This window comes from Marmota monax, unplaced genomic scaffold (genome assembly GCF_021218885.2).
Source record: "Marmota monax isolate L192 unplaced genomic scaffold, Marmota_monax_Labrador192_F-V1.1 WCK01_AAM20220418_F8-fsc00005, whole genome shotgun sequence".
Classification (NCBI taxonomy): domain Eukaryota; kingdom Metazoa; phylum Chordata; class Mammalia; order Rodentia; family Sciuridae; genus Marmota; species Marmota monax.
This window is the reverse complement of record NW_026692254.1, coordinates 6,897,201-6,910,825: the sequence shown is the minus strand read 5'-3', so window position 1 is coordinate 6,910,825 and position 13,625 is coordinate 6,897,201. Positions and strand designations below refer to the sequence as shown.

At 37.7% G+C, this 13,625-nt stretch overlaps 1 protein-coding gene across 1 annotated transcript in view; it reads right to left on the bottom strand.

Moving 5' to 3' along the window:
* Window positions 1–1,262: 1,262 nt before the first annotated feature.
* Kiz (kizuna centrosomal protein) overlaps window positions 1,263–13,625 on the bottom strand; it is a 126,908-nt gene continuing 114,545 nt past the window's right edge. The window contains exons 12-13 of the mRNA XM_046435098.2: window positions 2,513–2,556; window positions 1,263–1,425 (exon numbers count right to left, since the gene is read on the bottom strand). Of these exons, the coding sequence (XP_046291054.1) occupies window positions 1,322–1,425; window positions 2,513–2,556 (148 nt within the window). The 3' untranslated portion in view covers window positions 1,263–1,321. The remainder of the gene's footprint in view (window positions 1,426–2,512; window positions 2,557–13,625) is intronic.

Here is a 13,625-nt window from a genome sequence, read left to right as displayed (position 1 = left end):
GGGAATATTTTGACCAGAATTTACAATATATATATGGTGTATATATATATATATATATATATATATATATATGGAATGTGTGTGTGTGTGTGTGTGTATATATATATATATTTTTTTTTTAAAGAAAAAAGCTGCTATTAATGCACTGAAATTCTTTTTATCCCACCCACCTTCCTGCCCCCTCTTTGCACTTATTCATTTATTTTTGTGATGCTAGGGATCAAATCCAGGGCCTAGTACCTGCTAAGCAAGCACTATATTACTAAATTATACTCCAGACTTTTATTTTATCCATCCTTTTTTTTTTCTTCTCAGAGCCAATCACTTTCTTGAAGATCTCACAAATCTCTTATGCATGTTTTTACCTTTACTACATATGAACCTTTTTATATATGGTTTAAATATGAGTTATTCCCAAAAGCTCATGTGTGAGACAATGCAAGAATGTTCTGAGGTGAAATAGATTGTGAGAGTTATAACTTTATCAGTGCATTAATCCACTGATATGAATTAACTGGGTACTTAACTGTAGGCAAATAGGGTATGGCTAGAGGAGGTAGGTGGCTGAGGGTGTGCCTCCTAAGTAGTTTAGACTATAATTGTGTACTAATACATCTGGTCTAAGTAAATTTTTGTATATAATGTAGAGACTGAACTTCTATTTTTGCATGTGGCTGTCTAGTTGTTCCCTCATCTTTTGTTGAAAAGACTATTCTTTCCCCGTGAATCAATATTCCATTAATCTATGTGTCTATCCAGGACCAAAATGTCTTAATTACTGTAGGTTTTTGGTAGGAGTTAAAATCAGGAAGTGCAGGAGTTTCAACTTTCTCTTTTTCAAGATTGTTTTTTGCTATTCTAGGTCCCTTGAATTTCATCTTGTCAATTTCTACAGAGAAAGTAACTTGAATTTTTATTTCAGAGACACAGACAAGATTTATTTAGGAAAGCACAGAGATATATTCAAGGAAAAATGTGGGCTATCTTGAGAGTAAAAAGTTTTGGGGAAAAACAAGGAACAGACATTCAATGGAGAATATGGGCCATCTATAGAAGGAGAAACAGTGGTCAACTTGAATTTAATGGACACTGCACTCATCACTTTGTTTCTTGGTGACACTTATAATAAATATGCTAGTTCATATTTCTATCAGGATATTTCACTTGAATAGCAAATGTGTTCCCATGTTTTCCTCTTGAACAAATTTAAAAGGACATATTTATTTTGGATACCACATATAAACACAGGGTTGGATATCACATATAAACAAAGGGTTTCAGTTTATTTAAAGTCTTTATTTCCAACAGATGTTACAGCTTACTAGTCGTAAAAATCATCAAAATCATCAGCGGATGTGTTATAGTTTCTAGGACGCAAAGCAGCTTCAATTTCTGAGTTACTGTCATCAGACTCTCCCCAGAAGGCTGGAAAAGAAAAGCAGACAGCTATTTAACATTTTCTGCATATGAGTTTGTAGAACAGCACTCTACTGTCAAAAAAAGTTTATGAAACAGCACAGCGGGACTGGTTAATTAGAGCCCTGGCCTGCAAGAGATCTAACAGGGATACCACATAATGTACCTTACCAGACACACACAGAATGAATGTAGGTACTGTAAAAATCAAAATATTTCAGTGTATTCTATGCATTGTTATGGAAATTCCTTTGCAGACTATTTCTTTTCTCTTGTGCCTGATTTTTTACTATAGGATAGGGATTTAAAATCAGGCTTTACAAGGAAACAGGGCTGCTGGGGTTTTCCATCAGGCCTGATACTAACTAGCTTCCTCTGTTCTTTCTAAGAGCAGAGAGAAGGGGGAGGCATGGTAGAGGAATAAGCAGTGATGCTAAGCCTAAGACAGGACGTGGAAACACATCATTTATTTTGAGAGGTGATCTTATGAGCCATGTGGAGGGGAATGGGAGAGTGCCACAGGGAAAAGATGAAGCAGTAAAACATATATTAACAAGTGGGTGCTGGCAGGGCACAAAAGGGACTAAATTCTGCTCTGAAAGACTGTGTAGAACTAGAACTCACTTTACATTGTCCCAGTGAAGACTAAAGAAGTAGGGATATTGATCCATCAACTCCCGTTTCCTGGTTGAGAGTTCTCAACTCAGGGCATCAACTCTCTGCACTTGGGCTGCCCTGTGAAGGCTAGACATTCTGCATCTTGTGGCCAGAGAAAGCCTTTAGACAGAGATTCATGGCTGCTTGATATAGAAGGCAGCAGGCATGTCCATGAACTGGAGCTGAAATAACCTCTGGACCAACTGTTAGGATGTGGTAAGGTCACCAACAGTGAGTACTACTACTCTGACAATCTGCATGACTACTGATAACTTCTCACGTCTTGAGAAGTCCTCAGATCCCACCCTATAGGCACTGCAAGGATGCAGGCACACTTCACAATCCTCACATAAGGATGTAGAAGACTAATACATGTCATAAACAACGTTTTGATTAAAATTAAAAATAAAAAAAATTTTTGTCCAGTTATTTCTCTTACCATTTGACTTTATATTGGTCATAATTTTCTTTTTGTTTTCATGCCTGTGAAATAAAGAAAGAGTCTGAAAACAAATGACATAAAAGTTTTACAGAGTACATTAGGGAAGAAGCACTATTATTCATTAAAAGGCCAGAAACTTCATATACTTCTCAGATTTTTTAAAACACAAAGAAAATGTCAAGACTTATTGTGGCCAGAACTATTTGCTGATGCTTTGGTGGTATACTGCTACTCCAACAGCATCACCAGTGACCTTTGCATGTTCCTCTCAGCAGGCTCTGCCCAGGTCCCCTCTGCCCTGATGTGCCATGTGTACATTGAGCACAGTGGGTTCTTGCTGGAGGGTGATCACCTGGGAGGGTAGGCAGAGGATGATTTCTATCCAACAGTCCTCTTAAAACACTAATGTATAAAGTTTTATTGCTTTTAGGTAAACACAAAGGGAACTACCTGAAGTAAGGAATTCAAGATGTTACAATGCAAACAGATGTTAGTGAGGAAGTTAAAATATGTATCTCTCTACTGCCAGTGACAGCAATGCTAACTAAACTAACTAAAGGAGGTCACCAACAAACATGTGGTAGAAAAATGCAAGCATGATAGACACATGTTTAGGTTTCTATGTATCAAATACATAAAAATGCTAGAATTGGTGGCATCTAGTTAGCACCCAATGACTTGTCTGCTGAAAACGAGGAACCTGGCTCTGTGGGATGGGATTTCTTACTGTGCCTTTTTTTTTTAAATTTTTTTATTGTTGGTTGTTCAAAACATTACATAGTTCTTGATATTTCACACTTTGATTCAAGTGGGTTATGAACTCCCATTTTTACCCTGTATACAAATTGCAGAATCACATCAGTTACACATCCATTGATTTACATATTGCCATACTAGTGTCTGTTGTATTCTGCTGCCTTTCCTATCCTCTACTATCCCCCCTCCCCTCCCCTCCCCTCCCCTCTTCTCTCTCTACCCCATCTACTGTAATTCATTTCTACCCCTTGTATTATTTTCCCCTTTCCCCTCACTTCCTCTTGTATGAAATTTTGTATAACCCTGAGGGTCTCCTTCCATTTCCATGCAATTTCCCTTCTCTCTCCCTTTCCCTCCCACCTCTCATCCCAGTTTAATGTTAATCTTCTTCTCATGCTCTTTGTCCCTACTCTGTTCTTAGTTACTCTCCTTATATCAAAGAAGACATTTGGCATTTGTTTTTTAGGGATTGGCTAGCTTCACTTAGCATAATCTGCTCTAATGCCATCCATTTCCCTGCAAATTCTATGATTTTGTCATTTTTTAATGCAGAGTAATACTCCATTGTGTATAAATGCCACATTTTTTTATCCATTCGTCTATTGAAGGGCATCTATCTTACTGTGCCTTTTTAGGAGCTTTTGCAATTTCAATGAATTCTGAAGTCCACACTTGGAGCAATGTTTAATTTTTATTATACTTAAATCCTTGAAGGCCTGTGTAGAATGGACAAGTGGTCAAAGGAGATATTAGGAAAGAGTGAGTTACTGTCTCTATTTGGGGCCACCATCGCTCTTCTCATGGCTGGGACACTGTTCCTCTTGATGCAGGAAACCTTAAAAATTCATAGTTTCCTTCCCCTTGGGCCAAGCCTGGTTAACTTATGGTTTAAAAATCTGCCTTTTGTCATAGCTGCCATAATTTACTTATTTTTTTCTTTCAGTAAAATAAACTCCAATGAGGTAAAATTTTATAGGCTCAGTAACTATCAATACTCCCTTGAAATTTTGTGCCTGTTATTTGTTATAATCAAATAGTACCTGTGTTGTTTCTCCACGAAAGCAGAAAACCCCTATCACTCTCAGAAAGGACCTAGCAGCTAACCAGTAGTCAAGCTACTATTAAAGTGGGCAACCATGAAGGGAGCTTAAAAGAATTTGTATTATAAAAAGTGCATACACGTGTGTGTGTGTGTGTGTGTGTGTGCGCGCGCGCGCGCGCGCACATGCAGACAATAAATGTGACTGTGGGTTGGGTCACTATTTATCCATCTCCCATTACCTGAAGACATTGGGCTAGGTGCTTAAGGGGAGGGGTGGATTACAAAAATACCTGTAGGCATTCAAATATGCAAAATTTCCAGGCATGGTTCAAATAATAAGCCTCAGGGGGAGAAGGCAAGTTTGCTGCTGCCTGGGAGAACTGGGAACTCAGTGTTGAGGGATGGGTAAGGGACTGCAGGATCCCCAAGGAGGCAAGGTGCCTCTGGACTCAGACTCAAAAGATGGTGAAGATATATCTCAAGACAAGAGAGGAGGAGGCAGTAGGGAGCCTTGATACAGGATCAAGGGCACAGAGGCAGGCAAGCTCAGGCCAGGTTCCTAGAATCTGGGCCACTTTTCTGAGCTCCAGAAATGTGTCCAGTGTCCAGCTGGTAGTACCATTTGGCCTCTTCCAAAGCACCTTGTGGTCAATACTCCCATCTATGAACAAACTCACCATCCTTCCAGTGTGATCCCCCTCCCTTGTCAAACCAGGTTTTCCTCTCATCTCAGTAAATGATCCATAACCTTCCATTTCCTCCCAAGTACACCCAATCAGCCTATATGTCCTGCCAAGTTGACCTCCCAATACTTTTCAGGTCTTCATCATTTCCCTGCATACTGCCCCCACACTGATAAATGAATTGATATCTCCTTTCTGGATCTCTGCAAAAGCCTCTTCACTCTGGCTACATTTACCTTGTCCTACTGTCTGTCATTCATTTTCTACTCAATAGCAAAAGTGAGTTCTTTGAAACACAAACCTGGCACTTCATTTCCTTGCATAAAACTCTTTAATGCCTTCACAGTGCTTTGGGCACAAAGACCTAAATGCTGAACAGTGCCTCCAAGACTGATCTCCCAAATGAGATTGGGTTCTCCCACTATAGTCTTTCCTATTCCTCACCCTACCCCATCAAACCACCAAGTCCTCATCAAAGTTGCTGTTTTCCACCCATTTGTGTCACTAATTGTTTAGCCATTTTACACCCATTTGTGTCACTAATTGATTTCCCTGCTAGACTAGAAGCTCCATGATGGAAGCAACCATACCTGCTTAGCTTACCTGGGTAACCTGGTGCTTAGCACTTAGTAGGTGCTCAGGGTGGAATGAATAAATGAACCTCACTCAGCACCAGACTCTGATTAAAGGCACATTATCAATGTACAATGATATAATATTTGATTTGCATGTTTTTAATTAATATGTAGCTTTAGAAACACTTGTTCACCTTTTTTTTTTTGGCTTTTATAAGCTGGCAAGTGGCAGGAGGTGGGAGTGGTGGGAAAGGGACCCAGAGAAGCCAAAAAAGAAAAGAAAAAGAAAAAGCCTTGCACAATGCTGCATAATGGCCAAGTGGAAATCATCTATGCAAGTTACTGTTCATAATCACACAACTCATCAAAAGCAAGTGAGCTAGCAATGCTGAGTGCTACCATGGAAGGTGACCCACAGAGCATGTCAGGGACTCTCTCATTCTGCACAGGGCATTCTAGGCTTACCATGTCTTTGTGAGGCCACTTGAACTTATATTTTCCGTTTGTCCTGTAGTTATACAATGTGACTTTGAGAACATTTAAGCCACAGGAATCCGGTGAACATCTCAGTAAAATATGAATTAATTATGCAATAGTTCTTAATTGTCTGATTTATTAGATTTTTTTCAAGAGAAATATATTTCAGAACTACATGCACCACAGTTCACCCACTGAGAAAGGTGGAGGACGCTTTTAAGTGTTTTCTACTCCACTCTAACCTAAGCAGCAATTATTTTTTCCTTTGGGAATCCACCTCAAAGAGTCAATATGACACTGCAATTCAAGGTTGATTTTTATTAAGTACAATTCTTAGGGTCAACATTTCTTTCTCTGGGTCATACCTAACATGTAAAGCTATGGCAAGGCTGAAAAGAACAGAGGGAAAATTTCCCTTAGAGTGCTGGATAGAGCCAACTTGTTAGCTGCCATAGTCAATGAGAGAAAAACAACCAAATTTACTTCTGAAAGCAAAAGAAATGAATGAGTTAAAAGTTACAGACTAGGGGTTGGATTGTGGCTCAGCGGTAGAGCGTTCGCCTAGCATGTGCAAGGCCCTAGGTTTGATCCTCAGCACCACATATAAATAAATAAAATAAAGGCATTGTGTCCAACTACACCTAAAAAAAATTTAAAAAAAAGTTATAGACTAGGGGATATGGTCACCACACTCCATCATATATGCTTGGAATCTGATTGCCTAATATCTGCAAGTGTGAAAGTGACATGTCTGTCTTATATGGCAGAGGTTGGCAAAGGTTTTCTATAAATAATCAGATAGTAAGGAGTCAAGATGGTGGATCAGAGGCACCCAGCATTCTCCCGCTTTTCCATGAGATAGAGCCAAAACAATAGTCAAGTTCAGAAATCTGAACACATTAGGTGGGTGCTATGCCACTGAGTTACACTCTCAGCCTAGCTGAGAGGAACTGTATCTAACTCCAGCCATGACCCAGCCCTGCCCAACCTAAAGGATAGAGGGGACAAAAGTTCCAGGTCAATGATATGTCCACAAGTGGGTATAGATGGTGGGTAAGGGGTCCGATGTTCTACTCCTAGATAGTCACTCCCATAGAAATAGCAAAGAGAAATAATTATTGTGAACATTATACTTATGAGGGTTCTTAGCACTGGTTGCTCCTATACCATGTCAGATCTCACATCGGCAATAAGACTGAATGTGAGTGCCAAAGAGAGGGAGCTCTGATCCTGGCATTTGCCTTGCCACATGAACCACCAAGAACTGTACTAGTAGCTAAACAGAGGATAAAAAGCTTCAGGCCCTTCACTGTGACTGGAGCAGCTATTATCAGAATGAGTAATAGAGTCAGTATCAGCAGTACCCACTGAAACCCCTACTATGTAATAGGGGCTTTCACTCCTATTGTACAAGTAACCACAAAGGGTATACCTCATATATACTATGGTCTACTCCACACTATACTAAATTATCAGAGGGATCTTACTCTTGCATGATCTATAGATAAAGTGGGACACTTGGGCTCTGATACAGTACACATTGTATCAAAAATCACTAATGACAGCTAAAGAAGCCACAGGGAGATTACACTGTGAAGCTTAACTGAAAATAAATTCTACAGAATAAACTGAGATCCCAACATACATGGCCAAGAGGTTGCTTATTAAGAAGGTCCTCAAGGGGCTGGGATTGTGGCTCGGCAGTAGAGCGCTCACCTAGCATGTTTGAGGCCCTGGGTTCGATCCTCAGTACCACATTAAAAAATAAATAAATAAAATAAAGATATTGTGTCCAACTAAAAAACAATTAAAAAAAGAAATAACTTAAAAAAAGAAGGTCCTCACATTCCAAAGACATCAAAATTGATGAAATGTTGCATAAAAAATTTAAAAGAATGTCTTTTGAAAGCTCAGTGAATTCCAAGAGAATACAGATAAATCAATGAATGAGTTACAGAAAGATAATGAGGGATATGAATGATAAATTTAATATAAAGATTTTGATAAAGAGTCAAACAGAAATCTTGGAAATCAAAAGCTCAAAAGTCAGATAAAAACTCAGTTGAAAGTTCACAAGCAGAATAGATCAGGCAGAACAAAGAACATCAGAGCTTCAAGACAAGTCTGATGAAATATCATTTTCAGGAAAGTATGAACACCACATACAGGATTACCGGGACAACATTAAAAGATCAAATGTATATATAATTGGAATACTTAAGAGAGAAGAGCTATTAGACTAAAGGCATAGAAAACTAATTCATTGAATAAATAGCAAAAACTTTCCCAAATTTTGGGAAAGACATGGACAGTAAAGTATAGGATACATTTAAAACCTCAAACAGCCATGACCAAAGAACCGCTCTACAACATATTACATTTAAATGGCTCAAACTACAGAACAAAGAAATAATATTAAAGTCTGCAATTCTCCAATTTAAAGATGTAGAATGGGTGACTAGATTAGAATCCAAGACTCAAGCTAGGTGCAATGGCACAAGCCTGTAATCTCAGAGGCTTGGGAGGGTAAGGCAGGACTGCAAGTTCAAGGCTAGCCTCAGCAATTTAGCAAGGCCCCAAGCAACTTAGCAAGATCCTCTCTCAAAATATAGAATAAAAAGGGCTGGGGATGTGGCTATGTGGTTAAGTTCCCCACAGTTCAATCCCCGGTACAAAACAAACAAACAAACAAACAGAAAACCCCAAGACCCAACAATATGCTGCCTACAAGAAACTCACCTCACCTGCAAAGACAAACAGACTGAAAGTAAAAGGATGAAAAATGATACTCTAAGCAAATGGAATCTGAAAGCAAGTAGCTATGCCTGCATTTGACAAAACAGACTTTAAAGCAAAATCAGAAGAGACAAAGGTCGCTATATATTGATCAAGGAATAATTTATCAAAAAGATAAAATAAAAAGAGTAGGGGGTATAGCTCAGTGGTGGAGCTGGGTTCAATCCCCAGTAATACAAAACAAAAAGAAAAAAAATCAAACTATAGATTGAATAAACTTAACAGACATCTGTAGGATATTCTACTCAATCGCTGTAGATATTCATTAGCATGTGGAACATAACCAAAACAGATCATATATTAGGCCAAAAAGCAAACCTGAAGAAATTTTTAAAAATTGAAACAATTTCTTGCATCATATCTGATTACAATGGAGTGAAACTACAAATAAATAGCAAGAGAAACTGCAGAAATTATACAAATTCATAAAGATGAAACAACACACTACTGAATGAACAGTGGGTCATTTTCAGAGGTGAGATTTAAAACTTCCTTGAATCAAACAAAAATGGAAATACAATATACCAGAACCTATGAGACATGAAAGCAGTACTAAGAAGGAAATTTATAGTGGTAAGCGCCTACCTAAAGGGAAATGGGGACAAGGAGATAAATATCTCAAATAAATAATGTCGTTAGGTGTTTGAAATTAGGAAAACAATAAAAAACTCAAATCCCAAATTAATAAAAGGAAAGAAATAATAAGAATAATACAAAGCATTGATGGAACAGAGTTGGTTCTTTGAAAAGATAAACAAAGCTAACAAACCTTTAGCTAAACTACCTAAAAGTGATGTCAAGAACCAAATAAAATTATAAATGAAAAGGAAGACATTACAACAAATAGTACTAAAATTCAAAGGGTCATTGGGGAATACCTTGAAAAATTATATGGCAAAAAATTGTAAAACCTAGAAGAAACAAACTTCTTGATGCAAATAACCTATCAAGATTGAACCAAAGAGAATATAAATAACCTAAACAGATCAATAGGTCAACAAGTAATGTAACTGAAACAGTAATAAAAAGACTTCCCCCAAAAGAAAAGCCCAGGACTAGCTAGATTCACTGCTGAATTTTACCAGATTTAAGCACTAACACAAATTCACCTCAAACTATTCCATAAAATATAAAGGAAAGGAACTTTTCAAATTCATTCTATGAAGCCTTGCTACCAAAATCTGATAAGGACACAACAAAAAAGAGAGCTATAGACCAATATCCCTGATGAATACAGATTAATAAGAATTCTCACTAAAACACTTGCAATTTCAATTCAATGGCACATTAAAAAGATAATTCATCATGATCAAATTTATTTCATTCCAATGATGTAAGGATGGTAAAACATATGCAAATAAAAAATTAATATACCACACAAATAGATTCAAGGATAAAAATCACATAATCATCTCAATGGATACAGAAAGTCTTTGATAAGATTTAACATCCCTTCATGACAAAAACTCGGAATAAATTAGGAATAGAAGGATCTTATCTCAATATAATTAATGCTATATATGACAAACCTATTGCCAACATCTTACTAAATGGGGAAAAAGACCAGGGTACCCACTCTCAACAACTCTTATTCAATATGGTACTAGAAATTTTAGCCAGAGCAATCAGGCAAGAGAAAGAAATAAAAGGTATACAAATAGGAAAATCAAATTATCCCTGTTTGCTGATGATAAGATATTCACACAACGAAAGCCGAAACTATAGACACCTCTCACCCTATATAAAACTTTACTCAAAGTGAACCAAAGATATAAATGCTTGGAGAAATGCTTCAACATACTGGCACAGGTAACAATTTCTTGTATATGTCTCCAATAGCTCAAGAAAAAATAAGAAAAATGAATTAACAAGTGGAATTACATCAAATTAAACTAAGGAAACAAGAGGATGAAGAAGATAATTATTGAATGGGAGAAAATCTTAATCAGCAATTCATCTGATAAAGGATTAATATCCAGAACAAAAAATTTAAAAATAAAGAGCCAAGTAATCCAATTTTAAAAATGGGCATACCACCTAAATAGAGACTTCTCAAAATAAGAACAATTGGCCAATAAATTTATGAAAAAAAGCTCAAATTTAGCCATCAGAGAAATACAAATTAAAACTACACTGAGGCCAGGCCTGGTGGCATGCCCCTGTAACACCTGTAACATCAGTAATTCTGGAGGCTGAAGTGGGGAGATATGAGTTGCCAACCTGAGCTACACAGTGAGACCCAATCTCAAAACAGCAGCAAAAAATAAAACAAGAAAACTACACTGAGATTATACCTCATCCCAGTTAGATGGCTATTATATATATATATAAATATAAAATGCTGGCAAGGATGTAAAAAGAAAGAAATGCTTATACACCGTTGGTGGGGATGTAAGCTAGTACAGCCACTATGGAAAATAGAATGGAGGTTCCTCAAAAAACTAAAACTAGAATTACCATGATTCAGCTATACTACTCCTTGGTTTACATTATAAGAAAATGGAGTTAGTATATAAAAGAGACACCTGCATACCCTTGTTTATTGTGGCACTATTCATAATAGTCAAGATATAGATGAATGGATTAAAAAAATACAGCACATATATACACACATGCACACACATATAGGAATATTACTAAGCCATAAAAAGAATGAAAGCCTATCATTTGCAGGAAAATGGATGGAACTGGAGTACATCATATCAAGTGCAATAGTCAGACACAGGAAGAAAAGTATCCATATTTTCTATCATATGCATTAACAACAACAAAAAAGTAGAAGTAGAAGAGGGACTATTACGGTTTGGGAAGGGGGCAGAGAAAAGGGAAGGGAGAAGGGGGCAAGAAAAGGTAAAAAGGAGGGTGGTTGTGATCAGTGCATGACATATGCATGTGTGGAAATGTCACAGTGAAACTCACTGATTTGTACAGTTGTTAATTAAAGAAAGAAAAAAAGAAAGAAAGAAAAGGAAGGAAAGAAAGGAAGAAAAACCAGAAAGTAAACAGTTCAGGTTTTGTGGGCCATATGGCCTGCCAATTCTGTGGTTGTAGCAAGAAATCAGCCATGGACAACAGGTAAACTAATGGATGTGGCTGTTTTCCAATGAAACTTCATTTTATAGATACTGGAATTTGAATTTCATATACTTTCAGGTATCATGAAACATTCTTTTCCTCCAACTACTTCAACATATAAAAATCAATTTTACCTTGTAGGCTATACAGAACCAAGTCTGGTCTTGGCTCAAGGACTGTTATTTGCTGAACCTGTTACGAGCACTGCCAATGTGTAACACACGTGCAGCAAAACAGACAGCCTGCCTTTCCCCTTCATGGCCTCTCAAGGGTAACTCTTGGAACCCAAAACAGACAACTTGAATTTTTTTTCCTTAAAAGTTTACAATTAGACTGGAGGACCTATTTCAAAACAAACCACAGACAATTGATTGAGTAAACTACAACATAACTGCTGGTTCTGCTTGTCTCATTATATTGGACAATTATCTCTGCAGAATTTCTCAGTGGCTTTGATAATTTTTCCCCCAGCTGTACCATGAACTACCACATACCCATCAGGGGGATGTTCAATGATTAACATCTTGCATACTTTCCTGTTTATCCATCAAACCATCCCATTTTCAGATGCATTTTGGTAACTTTTTGAGTTCTCCTGCTATGAATAAATCAGGCTAGAATGATGTAATTCAAAGCCACTCTCTTGGTTCTCACTCTTGTTAAACTTAAGAATTTAAGATCGGCCATAATATTATAATAGCTTTCTTTAAAAGCAGCCCTGGCACAGATGAACATTCCTACCTAAGTAATCATAGTGGCAGAGCATATTAATGAAATTATGTGCATCAGTTGTTCACTTTCTATGAGCAAAAGGCTCATAGAAAAAGTCTACACAGTCAACATAAACACAAAATTAGATAGTAAAGATTATTGCAAGTACTAGGTTTTCCTTTGTGAAGCTGGCAAATGGAAAAAAAATGAGATGAAAAAAACCTAACACTAAGAAATCAATTCTTAAATTAAAACAGAGCATTTATGTACTGCAAATCCAGATCCTTCACTGTATGGGCATATTGAGCCCAAAGGGGTTGAGGGATGTGTCCCAGGACACATGAAACATCCTAATAGAACAGAAATGGAACAAAATGGACTTATGGTATACTGACTCTTATAAAATGTATGTATAAGTTGCAAGCACCTGTTTTCACCAGCCTTGTGAGAAGCAATACAATACCAGGGTGAAGGAAAACCTTGTGTCAGTTCCACAGGGACCCTGCCCCAATGTGGGACTGGTTGTGTTGAGTTGCTTTCAGGAACTAGGATGTATCTACTCTGTATCAAGACAGTCTTGGCTTCCAATATCCAACTCTGGTCACTTTGTGGTTATGGGCAAGTTCCCTACCTCTCTGAGCATCAGTCTTCTGGTCTGCAAAATGAGAATAGTAATTTCTTTCTTAATGTGTTCTGAGAAGTTAAAAGATCATGTCAAATGAAAGCATGAGCAGCAGACTTCAGTAAACAGGTGCTGCACTGTCAAGAGCATTTTTGTGAATAAAGGAATACTTGTCTGGTTATGTGCAGGTGTGGGCTCAATCTGGTGGTGATGAGTCCTCAGGTACAAGGTCAATGAAAATCAAGGTTTGGGACAGGCTGAGAGGAGACAAGCCTGTGTTTCCTTGAGCGGCCTGACAGGTGGGAACACTGAGGATGACCTGTCAGAACCCCAGAGGAAGTACCTTAGCTAGGCCTTAAAATGAGTGGGTGGG